The sequence below is a fragment of the Crassostrea angulata genome, chromosome 2, assembly GCF_025612915.1.
Source record: "Crassostrea angulata isolate pt1a10 chromosome 2, ASM2561291v2, whole genome shotgun sequence".
Classification (NCBI taxonomy): domain Eukaryota; kingdom Metazoa; phylum Mollusca; class Bivalvia; order Ostreida; family Ostreidae; genus Magallana; species Magallana angulata.
In genome coordinates this window covers 26,018,371-26,040,248 of record NC_069112.1, presented here as the reverse complement: position 1 = coordinate 26,040,248, position 21,878 = coordinate 26,018,371, and the positions used below count along the sequence as shown (strand labels likewise).

The 21,878-nt window shown below is 31.4% G+C and overlaps 2 protein-coding genes across 2 annotated transcripts; both read right to left on the bottom strand.

The window, feature by feature from the left end:
• Nucleotides 1–1,917: 1,917 nt before the first annotated feature.
• On the bottom strand, nt 1,918–5,684 carry LOC128171791 (uncharacterized). Its single transcript, XM_052837581.1, has 3 exons — nt 5,399–5,684; nt 3,872–4,045; nt 1,918–2,192 (listed from the first exon to the last, which is right to left on the bottom strand). The coding sequence occupies exons 1-3, from the start codon at nt 5,682–5,684 to the stop codon at nt 1,951–1,953; spliced, it is 702 nt and encodes a 233-aa protein (XP_052693541.1). The 3' UTR covers nt 1,918–1,950.
• Nucleotides 5,685–15,294: 9,610 nt separating this feature from the next.
• LOC128174082 (uncharacterized) lies at nt 15,295–20,602 on the bottom strand. Its single transcript, XM_052839717.1, has 4 exons — nt 20,515–20,602; nt 18,424–18,687; nt 18,091–18,270; nt 15,295–15,536 (listed from the first exon to the last, which is right to left on the bottom strand). Exons 1-4 carry the CDS (start codon nt 20,600–20,602, stop codon nt 15,295–15,297), a joined length of 774 nt encoding a protein of 257 aa, XP_052695677.1.
• Nucleotides 20,603–21,878: the final 1,276 nt, after the last annotated feature.

The following is a 21,878-nucleotide window of genomic DNA, read 5'->3' as shown; positions in this document are numbered from 1 at the left end:
TATTACTGCTCTTGCTAGGGATGTACCACAGTTACATAGACAAGTGGAGTTATGTAGTTAGTATAAGACACGGGAAAAGATTTTGTGCCAAAAAGTTACTGTGGAATCATTAAAATTCGTTGGGTCTAATTTTCGTGGATTGCTTAATTTTTACAGGTTTGTGGGGATGTTATGCCTAAAAAAGGATATAGATTTAATTTAATAATTCCTGGAGGCTGTTAAGTTTTGTATAAATGTTACGCACGAATTCCTCGACAACTGAGCAACCACGAAATCTAATGATTCCAAAGCATTTGCATTTGAACATGTTGTTTATGTTATATAAATGGTACCTGTTTTGGAGGGGGGTAGCTGTTGAAATTGACAATGCCGAGAAAATCCTTGTTTAACGATACGAAGTGGAGTCAATTTCAATTGTTACTATCCCAAGCAGGCACGATTTTTTTTCTATACTTCATTTTTTAATTGTATAGAAACTTTACCGTTGAGGTAAATTCACGTATAATTCACGCGCATGTAACGATTTCTTTTATTATTATTTATCATGTTAAATACTGAAATCTGTTTCCCTTAGCGTTAGCAACACACTTGGCAACGGGCAACACAACGAACTGTTACAGGCGCTTAAATTATGCACGGACGGTTTGCCATAGATTTCACGTCATTCCTTTATAAAAGCAGTTAAGTTTTCTTTAAAATGAAGACATTCAGTATAATAAAATAAATAGTGGCTTTTTGGGAGGGTAAGAGTTGAAATTGACAATCCTCGAAAACCATTCGCAACCGAGGTTGACATTAGTTTTCTCGGGGTGTCAATTTCAACTCTTACCCTCTCAAACAGGCATTATTTATATAGTATTACCCGTTGCTAAGTGTGTTGCAAATGTTTAGGGTAAAATAACGGATTATAAGCTGCGTCTAAACCATAAACGTATAATAATTAATTTTGTGTGTGACTGCATTACTTAATTGAAAGAATACAAGATAAAAGATCGACACACAATGCATTGCCAAAAACTAAAAAAAGATCAGCATAAAGAAATGAAAATCGTAAGTAAAAGACATTTTCGAATAAAAAGGAAAAACATGTATCTTACTAGGATTAATTGTTTGATGTATCATCCCAATCAAATTGTCGGATTTATTGGATTTTAAAATGATTTTATCGCAGGACATTTGTATTTTTGTATTCTGCTAAGAAAACGTACTATTATACATTGTATGCGCTTTTAATTTGTATCTTATTTATATGATAGGAATGAAAATACTAAATATTTTTAGTTCAAAGTTTCTTATGTTTTAGTTTTAGGTGAGTAAAAACTCTACAATATAACTTATATTACGCCATACCATCACTATTAAAAAGAATTCAAAAAACAGTTGTTGCATTCTTCCGAATGATTAATTTATTGATAAATTATCAAAATTTTGATGAATATGAAAATTTCAAACCATGTTTCCTCTGAAAAATTTTCAATAGCAAGTCTTATCATATACAAGAATAAATAACTGCATATTTTTTTCTGATTAATCCATCAAAAACATTGCATGTCGGTATTAGAAGGGATTCATTTAGACGTAATTTTCAAAGTTCTTTCAAGTCGTGCTTAATGTCAAATCCATAGAGACTTTTATTTATATGAAGTTGCGTCTTTAAACACGATATGGTTGAATAAAGATTTCAGAAGAGAAATCATCATTTTTAATAAATCTGCATTTATAAGAACAATTTGAGGCATTTTTGCATGTTTAAATAACAAACAAAATGTTCAATGAATAATTTATTATTTCAATTTACAACAAATATGCAAGCAAAAAAGCAACACATTTACGTTAAACAAATGTTGCTATATAACAGACAGCAAACAGGCGAGTGTGGCAATATTTTGCCATAAATGTTCCTTGACATAAACGTATCATCAATTCAATGTTTCAATTATTGTTCTCAAATTAATTATTGAATGACGACAGAAAATGGTATTCGCACGAATAATTACATAGACGGGCGTTCTCAGCATCACTACATTTAAAAGAATTAGAGCTTTTGGCCCGCATATGTACTTGATCTGCATTATCCCCCATTCTTATTGGACAGATGTTAGGTATCGGAGTTCCGTCATCAAACTGCCACTGCTCTCCAACCTTTTCCCCTTGAACCCAGACTTCAATTTCAACATTTTTGGCAATTGGTCCTGAAGTAAAATTAATTCAAAATAGTTATTTTCCAACATTGTAATTTGTATGCTACTATGAAAATGTAAAAGTGACTAGATAGTTTGGAAGGACGTGTGGCTTACTATTTCTTCAATATTCACTCATATATACATGTAGTTGGTATCTTAATGTCGATCATCCCCCACAAAAAATCTCTAACCATTGACTCAACCTTTGTATTTTGTAACAAATATTTTTATCAACATTTTTTTGAAAAAGGTACAAAACTCTGTAGTGATATATTTTTGCTATTATATTCCATGTTATCAAAACTATATTCCCTTACGATCCACACATATCGTATTTTAATATCAGCGTAAACAAAAGCCATATGATATTAACTATTGTGCAGTATATTGGAAAAAATAGCATTTATTTTTTTCCATAGAAAAAAGGTGCCTTTATTTCATATATTTGAATTACTGTATCTTGTATGCAAAATAAAAAAATTAGGTCGGGATCGGTTCGGGGGGGGGGGGGGGACTTTTAACTTACTGGGGTCAGGTTTGTCCTTTCAAATCATCCCTCTGAGATAATAAAATCCAGAAAAGGTGGGCAATGTATTTTCAAAAAATTTAAGCTCGTTATCTGCATCTGTCAAAATCCCACCCTCCCTTCCCTAACAGTCATATTTTCCTTTTCCTGCTGTTGTGTTTTTTACGTATTTCAGGTCATTAATGAGGACGAAGATGTTCGATTGTGAGAATTTTTTTAAGACAGTTCGAATATTCGTCGTGGCATATACCCGTGTTTCGTTTGCACACACCAAATCAACTGGTGCCTATGAATTGTTGTGCTGACTTGTTGAAAAACATTGTGACAATTGATTTGTGCATGTTAAGTTGCTGAACTGTCAAACCAGTGAATTGTGTAAAATTGTACTTGTCTTATTATCTAATTTTCATTAAAACAATAAATCAACAGCACTTTTGATAAGCTTCGTTTTTTTCGGGTTCTGTTTTACAAAAATCTTACTAACAGAAACTCTGCTGCATTAACATAACATGAGTGGGGGTGAAATGAGTTAAAAAAGTGAATAAAATCGTAAATTTGTTATATATATAACTCTTTATATATATATATATATATATATATATATATATATATATATATATATATATATATATATATATATATATATATATATATATATATGCCATCTGGATTTGATTTTGTGTAACTTTATTTTTTTGTGCATCAAGTACTTATCCTGAAATGTAATTGATGTTTTACCGATAAAAAATGTGTATAATAATATAGATTGAAAAATGCTTGAAAGGTAATAAAGCAAAAAAGATTTTTTGAAATTTTATTTATTTTCTTCTATTCAAAATAAATAAATCTTTGTCGTTACATATTTTCGACAAATAAGTATGAACAAAAAATTTATAGTTATGAATAACATTGTCATTTTGTCTGTTAGAACAATTTTGACTTGAAATTTTTAACAGTTAAAAGAATGTTTTAGAAAACTGAAACCCTGAGTTTAGGGTAATCTTAAGTTGATTTCATTATATCAAAAACATTTTATGTATATATATAATTAAAGAAACATCAAACCAAAATTTGTCTGTTTCTAAAAATTTTGTTTTTGTAAAACAATCACATCACCTTCCATATAATCAAATTTAAATACCTTTATATAATTAATACATACCATGATAATCCTTGAATATGTCGTACTTTTCCTGGGAATCAATCTTTATGAGATCGGCGTCTTGAGCGTGACAGTTGGCCTGAGCTGTTGAATATGAGACAGGTCCTGGGAAATACTTCAGACATATTTGGTATGGCATCAAATAGTAAGTCGCATAACCGTTAGCACAGGGTACTACAAAACACACAGATAATATATCACTACTTTTTAGTGATTTTTTAAGCTTGCATATGGTACAACATTTTTGAATCGCTAGTAAAAAAAAAGGGTAGTGAAATCCGAGTCTATATCTGAAACAAAAAAAACAAATTTACCAAGTTATTGTCAATTTTACAAACGGATCTGTTTAGTTCTTATAATTCCTATTCTTTTACAGTTTACGACGCTCTTTTATGGAATAATCTATCTCTATTTTAACATGTCGCCAAACTTTACAATCTTATAAATATGCATACCTCAGAAAATATTTTCATTCGGCGTTGTAGTAATAGCCTGTATTTTATTTTCATTCAAGCTTTATATAATGTCTGGCTCTACGCTTGGCAATTACATGTACTTTAAATCACATATAATCTACATTTATTCATCTCTCAGAAATATATGTGTTGTATGTTCTATCAGTTTCTGCATATAGTTGTCTGTAAATACGTTTCAAGGACCACAATGTGCACTAGTGTTTTTTAGCTAAATGTGTTATCCTGTATACGTAAAAATATAAGCCATAGTAGTAGTAGTAGTAGTAGTAGTAGTAGTAGTAGTATAGTTAAAAGTGAATTTCAACCCTTTTTAGAACATGTTTGTGTCCATGAATTAAATTGAAAATCATTAACCTGAATTTTAAAGAAAATACACTTATTGCACACCACTGACATATGAAGTTTTTAATTACTGTATATTAAGTTTATTACGATACAGCGTTTTAATAATATTCACAGCCATATAGTTTTTAATTACTGTATATTCAAATTATTGCGATACAGCGTTTTAATAATATTCACAGCCATATAGCCTTATTAAAGCACTATACATGTAAATGTCAAATAGATTGAATTTAAGATACTGATATTTACAAAGTAAGTATTATTCTAATTTAAAGAAACATGTTGCATATATGTTAATGCATTCAAAAAAAAATAAGAGAAAAAATATCGGGACGAAGTTGTGGGGAAAAAACCATAACATAAAAACAAAACTAAGTTCTTTTTCAATATTCATAACGTAAGTAAATTGGTATCCATTGGCATTAAAAGTGTATTTTTAAGTATTAGTTACTGGGAAACATAAGAGGTATATTTTTATTCATTGATACACATAACTACTGTATAACCTGCGTTGTCACAACCTTTTGCGAAGGGTTTATGATAAAAGACACGTTCTATTTCAGAATACTAAATGAGTATTTTAATACTTTACACGTCAAAAAATAAGAAGCGTCTTACTATTGATTTACCCTAAAAAGGTGTAGTTTCAAGTCACTTTCAAATAAAATATCTTTATGATTAAAAAGAATTAGATACTTACACCTACGTGGGACATAAGATTTCCAATTAGGACCAGTTATGTCACTTCCTGTGATGTCATTGCAACACATACAGGTGCTTGTAGATTCATCGTGGGTGATCATGACATTGCGATCCACCGAGATTATGCATGTTCCTAAACAACCGCTCTTACTTTTGATATTAGAAATTTGGTGACACGAAGATTTCGGATAATAATATGTCTGAATGGCAAAAACATTCATGAAGACCGTAGCCTCGTTGCGAATAATATGCACAACCAGAAATAAAGCTGCATATGTCGTTAGTAACATTTTGTTATGTTATGAACCACGCATAAATAAAAATATGTTTTTATTATGAGAAATGCAGGCTTTTAAAACAAAATACTTTAAGTGCAGATTGAAACTTCCAAGCAGCATTTTATAGTTTTATGAGTAATTGTTCAGAACATTTAACTTTGAGGGGTTTTTTAGCTATGCAAACGTTCTGTCCGTTAAGTACTCAAAACTAAATATTTTTAGACTCTATAATAATTAAATGTTTCAAGTTTATTGACGTTTTCTTTGATTAAGCAGCATATATCTTTTTTTACTTCTTTTATATTCGTGGGAAATATAATAGAGTAAAAAACAAAATGCATGTGAAAACAATCTCAAATTTTTTTTTCAAATATTATTACCTAAGCAAGGTAAACATTAAAAGGGGACCATTGTCTTCTTGTGTTTAATTACATCACATTGTTAACATACATCTTTAGTAAGTTTAAATTTTTTATATCTATTTTTAACACTTTATCAACAAATTTTTCCAAACTTTACCAAACTTATTGTTAAACATGAAGACTGTTTTCTGCAAATTAAGAACAAAATCGTTAGACAACATAGTAAACAAAATAATATTGATGTTACTAAAAAGAAAAAAAACTCTGCAGAATTTTTATTCATATATAAAGTACAACTACAGAGCTTAGAATCAGTGTTCGCTAAAGCAAAATGGAACGAGAGGCATCTTTATTGAAATTAAGAGCGTGCATGTATCTACATTAATTTTTATAATGTTTGAATAAAATGTACATTTTGTTTCAATTGATCCTTAACTCCCCAAATGACAGCGCAGTAAAAAAAATGTTCAGCACTGAGCTTATCAATAATACTGATAAGATATTTTTTCTTTACTTTTGAAGCAAAACCATAGACAGTTATATTTGCTAATGACCTACGTACTAAAAGATTATCAGATAGATAAAGAAGAGATTTGAATAATTTTGGCTCATGTACAGAAGAAGACAAAAGTAGCTCTAATGTCAAATAATTTTTGCGTAGTGATTCAAAATTGTTATCTAGATAATTAATCAGGTAAGACAACAGTGGCGTGTTGACGGTACCCCCGGTAGCTCTAATAACATATTGAGTTTTGTTGTTGATAGATCGGTTATATATTGACAGTTTGACAAGTGGAAGGGTTGACATGTCGATAAGTTGACAGGTCAACGGATTGACAGGTTGAAAGGTCGATGGGTTAAAAGGTCAACGGGTTGACATGTCGATGGGTTGAAAGGTAAAAATGGTCGGCAGGTTGGCGAGTCGATGGTCAGACAGGGCCACGGGTAGACAGGCCAACGGGTAGACAGGCCAACGGGTAGACAGGCTGACATGTCGACAATTTGATATGTTGACGGGTAGACAGTCTGACAGGTCGACCTGTCAGTCGTCGACCTGTATTGATAGATAATTGATGATTTACTTTTATTGACCATTAATGTTTTGTACTGACCTTGACCTTTACTCTTTTATGTTTTCATGGTCATTGATACGGAAGCCCATTAGCAAGGTGAATGAAATATATTTGGCGCCCGCCACTGATTTCTTTGGCTTATGATTATCTGGAGGCTGCCACATAAAATCTCTAGTGGCGGCTAGATGAAGTTTTGGTCTTTCGTCAGCATGCATTTTTGTGAGATTGCGAACTGCTCTATTGAAGCACACTTGATACACTGTTGTCCCCATATTAATACCAATGAAGGCATCTATTCCATCTATATTTCCTTATTGCTTAAATTTCTAAATATTTTTTGTTCAGATCTACGATCATAGTTAGTATATAATTAAATATATGTGTCCAAATAAAAAAATGTCCGGAGAGAGCTTTTCATTTCCCCAAACTTCAGTTATATATGTACATGAACAGATATTTGATTCTGAGTATTGCATACCTAGGCACACATTTTGATTTATTGTAGGGTTTTATTTGGGTGTGTTATCCTTGGAATTTATCAGATTTTATGCCTTTTTAGCCTCAGGCAAGTTAAGAGCTAAGGCCTTTCTTTAACCGAAAAGTTGTGTTTGGCAATCTGTTTTTTGCAGTGGTCTGTATGACTATATGAAATTTGGAACGTACTTAAGCTAATACAGGTAAATGTACAGCATGTCCATCTGTGGTAAAAGCTAATGGATCATGTGGTTGTCATTTATTGTAGAAGCAGAAATATTTGTTGAGGATTTAATTTCGTTATTTTCGTTGGCAGTATTAATCAACAAAATGAAATCAATGATATATTTTTCACCCAAGTATGAATGAAAACAAACATATTAAAATAAGAAGAAATTAAATACCAACGAAATATTATTTTGTTCAAAAACAACGAAATATTGACCCAACGAAAATATTTGTTTCTACAGTATAGTAATTAACATTCAAAACAAATGCATTCCTACCACTTTATCACTTAAAATGACAAAATATGAATTTCATCATATTTTTATTTTAAAGTTACAATATATAACATCGTCATATTTAGCAGACTGAAAGCTCATCTGTAAACGTAGAAGCGCATGGTCATGACTGTGATCATTATTTTCTTATTTTGTTTGTTTATATTGCTTAAGTAATATATTTCTGGTGATCAAGCAGAATTCGAGAGTCAGTTGTGAAGTTAAAAACACGAAACAGAGGTTACCATTGGCTTTTAAAAAGTGTGTGTAAAAAGACCGTGTCATGTTGTTTACATTTGTTAAAAGGGGAACAGGAGGTTGCAGTGTAAAATTAATTGTCAATGAATTTTTTGCCTTTTTTTAACACATTTACATTAAGATGTCCACTACAACATATATCATTTTCCTGACTACTTTCTTACCTTGCAGGAAAGATATTTTGCTAAGAACTCTTCTCTTTTTCTGGCATTATGAATCTTTTTAACATTTTCAATTTTGTGCAATAATTATTTTATTGGATAGAATTTAATTGCAAATCATATTCATTAATTTTGAGAACTAAAACAAATTTCAAAATTGTTTACAACATGTTTTTTTTACATAGCAATATCATAATTTTATCGAAATATTGCTGAACTCAGCACTTCAAACTTTGAAGTTTTTTATTCTAAATTTGAACAAAATGTGATAGCACATAAAAAATTGTCAATGAAATTGTTATAAAATTTTCATATATCAACCTTATCTGGTGCTTTATAACTTACGAGGGTTGTTTGGAAACTATTGAGACAGTTTCTCTAACTTCTCTGAGAAAAAAAATAAACCATTGAAATATCATAAAAAAGTTAACCAGGATATCATTAATTTTTCTGAACAATATCCAGTCAATGACATCATTAGATCATTTCTGGTAAGCTGACAAACTTCCTTACGTCCAGTGACCCGGCGCAATCCGAAACTTTTCCTTGTTTCTATGTTTCATAAGCCTCACAATCAAACAGAAAACATGAATTATTTTTCATTTCTCGCCTATTTATTTTCAAGATACCAAAGTTTAAGTGTTTCCTCCATTTTTGATTTTTTGTGTGAAAAAACCGAATTATTTCTACCCACAAGTCAGCTTTCTGTGAAACATCTGTTAAATTCTGTACATATACAAGAACTATTGACATCAGTTTTTGTGTAAAAAGTAGTAGATATTTAGTCCGTTTGTTTTAAATCTAGTTAAAAAGTAATTAAAAAGAATTCAATAAAATGAAGCCCTAGACTCCTTTATATTGTATTGTTCTTGTTTAAGCAATTACTTGGCCTGTAAAGGTCTTATACCGTGTTTCCTACCATTTTGATGTGTATTCGCTGCGCCGCCTTGACGTCAAAATTCAGTAAACCGTCTTTGTCAGATTTCTATTGTTTGGTACATATATGTGTACTATCTCTGTATTTCTACTCGAACACTAGTGAAACTTGCACACAAGTTAGTGACAATGAATAGCAAAATGAGCATATATAATTTAATTTCCTTTACTGTTCATTGTTGGTCCACCGACACTTAGTAAGTATCTGTGTGAGTTTATTGATCTCCGAGTTTATGCCGCCTGTGTCGGGTACCCACAGACATGTTTATGTATGTTGTTGTAAACAAAAAAAAATAAATATTTTTTAATATGACTTTGTTTCATTATTTGTTTAGGTTTCGTCAATGTTTATTTCAATTGTAACCAAAATTTGTCACTTAGAAATGAAAATATTTATGGTGTCTCAATAATTTCCGAACAACCCTCCTATAAAGTTTTGACGGCAACTTTCTTGGCATTTAACATAACTATTACAAGAGAAATCACCCCTACCCCTTATTCTGGAATTCTGACCTTTTGCGACAAAATCTGTTTGGAACCATAACAAAGGTAATGCATTATTTACATTTATCAATTAACATAAACAGATCATTATCAGAATATATACCTGATTATATTAACAGCTAAAAATTTTGTAGATTTACTTTTTAAAATGAAAAAGGTTAAATATCTACCAGTTCATGTTTTGATTATGACTTCTTAAGAGTCGTTTACTACCTAAAAAGATCTATCAAATCCTGTATGACGTCTTAATAAATAAAAGATCAAACCAATATTCAGTCAAATCAGTTATGATGTCATGATAGATTTAGCACATCAAATCATCATTGCAATGATAGTCTTGTGATATGTATCCTGTTCCCCCTTAATATTCCAGTCAAAGATCCTTTACAAGCTTTTTTGTGATTGGCCGATCACGGTTGTGTCCATATGAGGCATCCGGCAAATTGTATTGTTTGTGCGAGAATTGCGCCTTGCACTTCTTTAATTACTATGCAGTGACAACCTCTTTTAAATCTTGAATTACACATAAATTACTAAAATGTTACACTTATCCGTTTGCCTTGAAAATGAAACATTTAAATACAGTTAAATACATTATGATTCAAATCACGTTTTTATTTACATATGCATCTGATTATTTATAGGAAATATAATTCGCCAACTAAGAGTAAAGCTTATTCATGCCTTGCTATTTCGGATATCAACAAAACAGTGCCATTTAGCGTAATACTTTCCTATAAAAGGAATGTATGTCTTTCTCTTTATTCTTTTTGAACACACTAAAGAGTCTGGTTTTAACGTTCATCACATTCATTTCAAGTCGTAAACTTAAGTTTTCTTTCCAAATCACATAATGTAAACAAAAACATGACCTGAGTTTTGTTTACATAACAAAGAAGTGTAATTTTTGTATACCGCCTACATCTCAACGACTGACGCTCAAATTTTTGGTGGCTATTAGATATGCATTAACAAAATTGTAAACAGTCAAAACGGAAAAAAAAATTTGGCCAAATTCGTGACCATGCCCCTTTAAGAAAAAAATTCTAACAGGCGCCTGTATTTATATTTAAAGATAACTAAGACAAAGTTTGATGAGTTGTTAAGGTGACACGGGACAGTTTTTTTTAATACAATGATAAAAATACAATAAGAAACTGTCATCCATCTCAAAAATCCATAAAACGAAATACAAATTCAAAATAGGGCAACACGGACCTCTAAAAAGATAGAGGTAGGATCAGATGCCATGGAGTAATGAGCACCCTCTGCTGACTGGTCACACCCGCCGTGTGCTCTTCATCGTAATCGGGGAAAAACGGAGAAGGTGATTAATTATGGTCTAACAATTTGTATGACAAACGTCAGTCTGCATGCGACCCTATAGAAGATTGTATTTGCTGACAAGGTCGTTGTATCGTCCATAGAACTTACGAAAAGATGACTTCAAAGGAGACTATTGATAGTCCTGTTTTATTAAATTGTTTGTCAGTAGCTTGTCTTGCAATTCATTGTAGCAAGGGGATGTGTGTCTTTTAAACTCCTTAACTAGAATATCCATAGTTCCCATTCACCAGAAGTACCTTTAATTCACTCTTTATAATGCCAATCACCAATCACCAATTTCTAAAGAACATTATAGATCAAAAGCTTTTAAAATGTTCTACAAACTGGTTTTGATAAGAATATCATAATGTCCACCCCTATATCATAATGCCTCCAATCTATTTTATGATAGTCGACTTGGAGTTATATGGAGTGTTATGATATTTAATTTATTAAGATCCTCGAGATCTTTGTTCCAACATCCCAACACTTGGCGGGTGCCCTAGCCAAGGTGTTTCCAAAATGTCTCATCCTCTACATTGGGAGTAGCCCGAGTCCCAGTCTGTATAAAAGAGGAGGCAGAAAGACAGCTTCCAGATGACTACTCTTTTAATAATTGAATATGACATTTTAACAATAAATATCAATATTAATTACAATAAAGTTTATCAACATTAATATTTATTACAAAAATCTCTGAAAATAAAATATTAGTTGAACCCTCTGAATCTGTTAACTTTACTTTTGAGAATGCACGCAAGCGTTATAATTTATCTTACCTGTATAAAAGAGGAGGCAGAAAGACAGCTTCCAGATGACTACTGAGAGCTGTGTTTCCCGCACCCCCATTCTATACACACGGACACTACGCTACAACATTCTCCTCCTAATAAGTAAATGCGATCAAGTGCATACTAATGATCTGACGCACCGTGGTCAGTAGTAGCGTTTTATTTAGATTTCTGACCCGGTGTCGACAGGCTCATCACTGGACTTAATAACACATTTCTCCATGAACATAAATAAACATACGCTATCTATTTAACGCATGTACTTTAACCAATTTCTATAGAATTTCTGTTATGATAAATTCCCCCCACTAACAAAAAATCTTGTCCTCAAGATTAAAAACATTCAATATAATTTTGAATTTATGCGGATCTTCGCTGTGATTCAGGTGGCTCGTACATATATATCTACAACGAGAAAAAGAGAATTAAAATCATGCAAGAACATATTTATAAAATCCTAACACACACAAAAAGATAATGATAATTTACACCACACAATAACATACTTGTATCATAAGGAGCCATTATTGTAATGTATTGACAACTTTTGGCTTAGGCCTTTTATTTTGGTAGAACCGCCAGTCTCTAGTTTAGTGTTAATTAAAACATGATAAACTAAAACCGATAATAATCATTTGACCACATACAATTTTTAGATTTGTCGTAACCAAATTATGATTCAAGGTTCAAAATCAAAGTCAAACGCTTATATATCACATTCGTAGAAAAGAACACGTCGTCAAAATAAAAATTGTTTTTCAGCAGGTAACCGTATTGGCAAAATACAATTAAAAACATCGAAAAATTGTACATTAAGCTCAGTATGCGTCCCAGCAGTAACCATTATAATTTTCCTCTATAACAATTGTAAGCTGCGAAGACAAGATACTATAGACAAAAATATGTTATAATGTTACAAAGAATTTTGTATATCAACAATTCTATAATGTTATTTGTCTTCATTCATTTTATATTTAACTTAATTAAGCATGTTATTAACCCTTGATTTGTGTGTTCCATAAATATTGATAACTAATTCAGGATATATCAAAAACCAAACCACACGTATGTTGCACCGATTTGAAAAAAAAAATTAAAAATTTAAAACAAAACCTGTTAGAATTATAAAAGTATTATTGTTAAAAAAAATAATTTAATGAACTCTTTCATATTTTGCAAATTTTTCATGATTTTTCAGCTTTTTAGACCTCCCCCAGGTGATTCCCTGAGAAGGGTTGACATTCCGTACCGCGTGCATGTTGCACCATCACATGTCAGAAACTTACCGGTGTATAGTTGACAATGTCCAATCCACCTACTTTTCGTTTTATTTGACCCCCCGTCTGTAACTTGCAATTTCACTGTGTAGAGTCAACACAACAGTCATAGCCGCAGGTTTCGCATTTTACTTCTGATTCTCATACACCTAACATATGGGGCCTAAATAATGCATATCAATTTCAAAAGGTGACATACCTGTAACAAATGATAATCACTAAAATCATTTCATGAATTTTAACAACAGTCATAGGCCTTCAAGAACAGCAACTCTTGATTTTAGAAAAATATTGATATGGGTACTTTATCCGAAACTGTCTCTTGCTACCTAAAGACGCACAAATGACATGGCATTAACATCGACTACTGTCTTCGAACAGTATTTATATAAAGGGGGCTTTACGAACAAATATTTAATTGAGTTTAATCTACTTTTCATACTAAAACGGTTAATGATCTATAAAATTGGATAAAAGAATTTATCTTGCAACTCTATAAAATATTTCAGAGGAAATCAATTATATTATTTGTACATAAGTATACTAAATTATAGGGCTGGGTACATGCTTGATTTGCATTGGTGAGGATTAGAATTTTTTGTTGTTCATTTTGTGAGATTAAATTAATATAAATTTAGCATACTTAATATAAGATCAACATTTGTTGCAATGTCAAAACAAAATAAACACAACAAAAATAAATGAAAAAATTAACATTCAAATAAGCTTAATTATTTGTGTTTTATCTACGCAAACCAAAAAATAATTTGCTGGCTTTATCGGATTATGAATTTATTGCATTAGCATTGGATGCGGTTTACTGGTCACCAATATTATTTCATATAGATCATGAATCAAATCCTTAGGCTAATGCGATTTAAAAACAAGAACATAACAAATTGCTTTTAGATAGCATTTTGTTATAAATTGTCATGCAACAAAGGACATTTTCAGACAATTATGATCACAACATGTAAAATTTCATGAAGAAACGTTTACAAAATGGCTGAGTTTTATATTAACCGATTAATTTTTTTCTTTGTTGATTTGAAGTAATATTAAGGTAGTTAGCATTGCATAAAATTTCATCATCGGCGTTAGCGGTAAAATTATCAAACAATGCAATTTTTGTTATGTTAACCGTGAAATAAAATCTATATTTTGCTAGGTAAACGTACTTTTATAGGTATTCAATGAAAAGTTTCAAATTCGATGGGTTTTTTAATGATCATGCAAATGTATATATATTTTAAGATAAAAGTTCGTGTATTGTGTTTTAATTTGAGATTGATGAATCTCTGTATTTTAGCTTATATGACGGCATACCAATACCATTAAAAATCATGAGACAGTTGTTGTATTCCCGAATGTCTTTATTTTATTTCAAATGAACAGATTTTCATAGATAAAACATACGACTTTGGATCAATAAAAATGAGGATATAACTATGGCTTTTGTAACCCGAATAAATTTTCAACAAGAAATCAAATCATTTTAATTGCAAAAGATATCTCATTATTTCATTTTTTGAAAAACTCGAATGTCCGTACTGGGAATTCTTTTAGATAAATTTATATAGGTATTTTCAACTCGTTTGTAATGTAAAATCCTGGTAGACTTTTATCTATACCTAATCCTGTCCTTTAACCCAACATGGTTCAATAACCATTTCAAATGAGAAATCATCGTTTTTGGTAATGAACAGTTATTAGAGTAATATGATATATTTTTGCATGTTTATATGCTCATCAAGCAAAATATGATAAACGGAAAAATTGATGTACAATATTTCAATCTACAATAAATATGCAAAGCAAATAAGCAGTGCTTTTACATTTAACAAATGTATCTATATAACAGACAGGCACATTCGGGTATGGCGATATTTAGCCGTAATTTTTCAGTGACATCAACATATCATAAAATTATTGCAGAATTTCGTTTATTGATCTCATATCAATTATTGAAGTAAAACAGACGACGGTATTCGCACGAATAATGAAATTCATCGTTGTTAAGAGCATCAGTACAATTAAACGATGTAGAACCACGAGCCCGGAAATGCACTTCCCCCGGATTATTACTCATTTCGATTGGACAGAAACCAGGTATTAGAGTTCCGTCATCAAACTGCCACTGACCTCCAACCTTTTCCCCTTGAACCCAGACTTGGAGGGATGCATTGTTGGCGATTGGAACTAAATTTAATTTATTAAAAATATTGGTCATTATCATTGAATAAGATCGTAACTGGCGATTGGTACTAAAGTTGACATGATTTAATTTTTTTATTTTTTAACAGTATCATTTGTATGCTATCTATGCTACTATATTAAAATAAAAGACTCAAATTTTTGGTCTTTAATACCGAGAAATCGGAAGAAGACTGTCTTTTGTTTCATATATTTTAAACATCATTGGTACTTGAAGATTACCAATTTGCTTTTATTTTTTCTCAGTTAAGCTTCGCTAATTAATAATCAACGAAAATTCCTCAAAAAATCCCGGAAATCACCTGGATTTTTTGGATTTTACAACCTTGCGCTTGCGCAATACATTCACCCTAACGGGATCTTTAGTTTATGTTTCCACAATATCACATCGGCATGAATAAACTCAGAAATGATAATACAAATACGGGTAAATTTTCATTTGACTTTTGCTATATATTCTGTACATAAATATTGATGATTTCTTGTGAGAGAAAGTATAAAATAACAAATATACATTTCAACTAAGTACTTACATTTGTCTTCGTGATGACAAAAATATTTGATTACATGCAAAAAAAGTTACATTATATTTGTTAGGAGAGTGAAGATAGAATATGTTTTATCGTTAAATGAATAATGTCCTACGGACACAGTTTTACAAAGATAATACGTGTACGTTGGTGAAAAGGTGTTGAATTTTTCCATTCTTTGGATTAGAATTTTTAGTTGAAAGGTATTTGCAGTCTCAAAAAGGTTTGTTGTGATGAATTTGACTGTTATTTTCAAGGCAACTTCATTAACTTTCTCAAAAATCGTTCCGGAGCGATTTTCTGCTACATTACGGGTATAAGGGAGGCATTCTAACTGTGGTGAGGTCAGGTGAGGGCCTTTCCCGAAACACAGTTAGATTATTCAAACTAAAGAAAGTGTAGTGAAATTAATAGCATTATTGTAGGCTTATAGCTTTGTTATGTAAATGTCAATAATAAGGTGTGTCGATGTACCTATTTCGTAAATGTCTGATATGCAATGTCAACCCGTGCACGCACGGGTCAAAGTCTAGTTTTGTAAATATAAAACAGACTAGATAGCATGGAAGCATTTGTGACTTACCGTTTTTTCGATATTGAATAAGAATACATTGTTTAGTTATCTTAATGAATATTTAACATTTTGACAATTAAAAACAGTATAACCTTTGAACAACATTTTTTTAACAATTAACTTGATCTTTTCTGTATCTTGTCACGCTTATTTTAAATGAAAAATATATTTTTATCAACACCATTTTGTGAAGAGAAATAAATTGTGGAGGTATAATGTTGCTTAAAACTTTTTTTTATTATTTTTTTTTTTAGATTAAGTCCCACTGTTGTAATGCTGATGCTAAAATTCACTTTTAAATGACTGGAAAAATTATCAACTTTTCCTGCTAGTAGCCCCGGAATGTTTCTTTAAAATCTCTCAAATTTTACGGTCATTACAAACATGATCATTTTTTTAAAATTATTACCGATTATAAAACTATTTGAGGGGTAATAAACTGTAAAACCGTGTTTTGCAAAACTTGATTCAACGTCAAAGTTTGATTTTTACTAACTTTTTACTAAAAATGATAGATGAGATCTAATTTTTTTTTTTTTAAATTAATGTAATTTGACTTAATTTTTATTAGCTTCATTTGTATTTAGGAAATCTTACTTATTGGAACTCTACACTAATAATAATGATTACTTACTGTAAACGTGTTATGTTTAGCATGTACAATCTTTGGCGGAAAATAAATTATGAACAGTTGGCGTAGATTTGAATTAGCGTATTCCTGAATGTGACTATTTTAATATAAACATGCATGGCATTTAGCAATGTACTTGATTTAGCGGAAGCTGCATTCCACCAAGAACGCTAAATAGATTACACAGCCAAATGTCATACGTTCACAGTATATTGTCGGCATTCTGTTGGGATGAAATGATATGAGAAATCTTTTTAAAAATCATCAATTTTGAATACATGCTATCTGGAATTAATTTGGTGAATTTTTTAAATTTTCTTATTGCGAATCACATAGCTATCTCAAAATGCCATCAATATTTTACCAACCAACAATGTGCGAAATGATAATTTAAATTTCATTTAAACTTATCTTTTTTATTTGATTGCTTTTAAAAATTTTCAAGCCAAAAAAAAACATGAAAATTTACGTTAATTTTTTTTCTATTCAAAATAAATGTACCTTTGTCGTTGCATATTTTCTACAAATGAATATATGAATATTATGAACAGCATTGTTAGTTTGTCTGTTAAAACATTTTTTAAGCTGCTGAACGTTTAAAAGAATGTATTAGAAATTTAAAACTAAAACCCTAAGTCAAAAACAATTTTGTGTATATATAAAATTGAGAGATAATATTTTTTGACAAATGCTACAACTTTATCATGCCGAATTTCGTCTATTACTTAAGATTTTGTTTTCGTAAAGTAATCACATCACTTTCTATTTTAGTCAATTAAATACGGTTACATAATTTAAACATACCATGATAATCCTTGAATATGTCGTACTTTTCCTGGGAATCAATCTTTATGAGATCGGCGCCTTCAGCTTGACAGTTCGCCTGGGCTGTTGAATAAGAGGCAGGCACTGGGAAATACTTCATACATATTTCGTATGATATCAACCTGTAAGTCACATAACCTTCAGCGCAGGGCGCTGGCACTAGAAAACACGAAGGTTATATATCACTTTTAGCAGAATATAATTTTTTAACCTTATCATGATACATTATTATTGAATCGCTAGAAAATTGCCAAATCCAAACAGCACTGAAATCGTAGTCTTAACCCATTTTGATGAAAAAAAAATACTTACATGTGACATAAGATTTCCAATTTGGACCAGTTATGTCACTTCCTGTGATGTCATTGCAACACATACAGGTATTTGTAGATTCGTCATGGCTGATCATGACGATTCTATCCACCGAGATTATGCATGTTCCTAGACATTGGCCCTTACTTCTTATATTAGACATTCTGTGACACGTAGATTTCGGATAATCATTTGTTCGAACAGCAAAAACATCATTGAAGACGGTAGCTTCGTTGTGAATAATATGCACAACCAGAAATAAAGCTACATATATCGTAAGTAACATCTCCTTATCTCTAATGAACCACGCATAAAGAAATGTTTTTATGATGAGTAATGCAGCGTTAAATATAATATCTTTAAAGTGCAGATTTAAACTTTGAAACAGCCTTTTATACCTGTATGAGTAAATATAGATTGGGTTTTTTAAGTTATGCAAACGTTCTATTCATAAGGTACTCGAAACTAAATATTTCTAGACTTTTCGATGTTTAATGTCTTAAGTTTATTGACGTTTTCTATGAAAAAGCAGCATTTTTTTCCTCTCTTTTTTTACTTTGGTTATATTCGTGTGAATTTTTCAGAGTGAAAGATAAGATGAATTTAAAAACAATCTTAAATATTTCTCTCAGATATTATAACTAACGCTAGGTAAACATTAAAATGGGACCATTGTTTTCTGCTGTTGAATTACATTACATTGTAAACATAAACCCTTAGATTAATTACTTTTTATATTTATTTTTAACACTTTATCAACAAATTTAACCAAACTTTATGTTAAACTCCATTAAGACTGTTTTTCCAAAAAGCCATAAAGGATAGCTTAAAAACAAAATCGTTAGAGATATCGATAAAAAGGAATATATTGATGTTATTTAACAGAAAATACTCAGCAAGATGTTTTATTATATATTTTTGTAATCAGTGTTCGGTAAAAAAAAAAGAAAGAAAGAAGGACGTATTTTTTTTTATAAATTGAGAGTATACATGTATCTACATACATTTTTATAATGTTTGAATGAGAAGTACATTTTTTTCAGAAACTTAAGTCCCCAAATGACAGAACAGTAAAACTAAATAAAAATGTTAAGCACTTAGCTTTTCAACATTTATAAATCATGTTTCTTTTTAATTTATAAAGCGAAGCGATAGACGGTTTTCCGTTAAGAGTTATCGATGCTAATAAACAGATTATCAGATAAATAGTAAAGAGATAAAAATAATTAAGTACAGAATAAGACTAATAGAATCATTCATTATTACGAGTGTGGGATAGTGAAATTCCACCGAGGGGATAAGATTCACGGTCTAGGACGAGGCTTTGCCGAGTCCTAGACCGTGAATCTTGGCCCCGAGGTGGAATTTCACTATCCCACACGAGTATATAATGAATGATTATTTTTCTCGCAATATATTACCTTAAAAATGATGTTTGACAACTTTCTGTTATGACTTTCAAAAGATTACTTTTAGTTTATTCCTCCGCGTGCTTCAAATAGTGCAAGTCAAAATGAGAGCATACGACAGTTTTTTTAATTAAAAATATGATAAATTGTAATTAATTAAGCAACACAATTACTTAATGGATAATCTCAATGCACCAATTTGCATTTCCCTACAGCAGACAACGTTTGTTTATGTTTTAAAACGGCGTAGTAAAACACAGTGTAAGACAGAAAAATCTCACACTGCTGTCTCACACCGGACAAACCGATCTCACACCGGTGATAATGCGAGAAAAAATCATCTCTAACGTCAAAAAATTTTTGCTTTGTGGTTCAAAGTTGGTATCTATATGATTTATCAGATTAGACAAAAGTTGCGTGTTGACGGTACCCCGGTAGTTCTTCTGACAAAATTAATTTTGTTAAAGGTTTTTTAGTTGTACATGTAAAAGGACAAAACAGTAGTTTTAATGTTTTGACAAATAAATGATAAAATATAGATCGGATATTTACCGACAGCCTGACAAGTGGAAGGACTTACAGGTTGGCATATCGATGGATTTAAAGGTCCTTGGGTAAACTGCAGGCATGTTCACGAATCTATCTTAGGACTATGGCGTGTCCTAGGTACGTCTTCGGATACGTCTTAGTCTTAAGTCTGTTTCTGGAAGCTCTCCTAAATTTAGGACCTCGCCATAAGTACGTCCTAAAGTTCGGACAGCATACACCATGTCCTAAGATCATCCTAACTTTATTTTAAAGATGGCGGCAGCGATTGTTTTGATGCACATCGCTCACAGAAATCGTGAAAGGATATTCAGAGACATTGATAACCCTCTAGATTACTTAAATGAAGATGCTATCGTCGGTAAGGTACCGACTTTCACGTCCTCTGATCATCAATCTTTGCAATATGTTTGGGGATAGACTTCAAATACCTACTGCAAGATCACGTGCACTGCTTGTATCATTGCAAGTCATGGTTGCATTAAGATTTACGCAACAGGCAGCTTTCAGGCAGTGATAGGGGACGTTCACAACATATCAAGAGCAAGTGTAAGCCGCGTTATAAGCGACATGAATCAATGTCTTGTGCAGATATCACGAGAAAACATATGTATGCCAGTTGACCACCAACGACTCTCTAAACTGATGCTAGACTTCAGTAGAATTTCCAATTTCCCAAACACGGTAGGGGCTATTGATGGGACGCATATACGCATAAAATCCCCATCTGTAGACAAACATTTATACGTTAACAGGAAAGGTTACCATTCAATCAATGTGCAAGAGGATTGTGATAGTGATTTGATTTTTCTAAATGTAGTAGCTAAATGGCCCGGCGGGACACACGATTCACACATATGGAGAAATTCTTCCATACACGACCTCTTTGAAAACGGAATAATAAAACAAGGATGGTTACTCGGAGACAGTGGGTATCCGTTGCGCCCATGGCTACTGACCCCGGTATTTAATCCGACCACGGGAGCGCAAGAGAGATACAATTCAGCGCACATAAGAACAACAAATGTTATCGAATGCGCCTTTGGAGTTTTAAAATCAAGATTTAGATGCATTGATAATAGTGGTGTTACTCTTGTTTACAGTGCACAAAGGGCTTGTAACATAACTGTTGCATGTGCTGTTCTGCATAACATGTGCATTAGACATCGAATTCCACTACCAAATGACGCTATTCCATGCGACAATGGTAGAATTTGAATTGACTACAGAGGACGGTTTAAAGATGGCGCTGGACTGCGTGATCAGCTAATTATTGGACGATTTTCAATGTAAATTATGATTATAGGTATTTGTAAATATCAATTAATGTTTGTATGTTTATTTTACAAAGCTGTAACTCTAATGTTGCAGACAATGAATTACAAGTAAATAAACTGTTGTAAATGTATCAATATAATTTTCAAATACAGAATTAAAGTAAGTTACAATTTATATATTTGACAAATTATTCCGCATATAAAAATATTTCACTGATTTTGA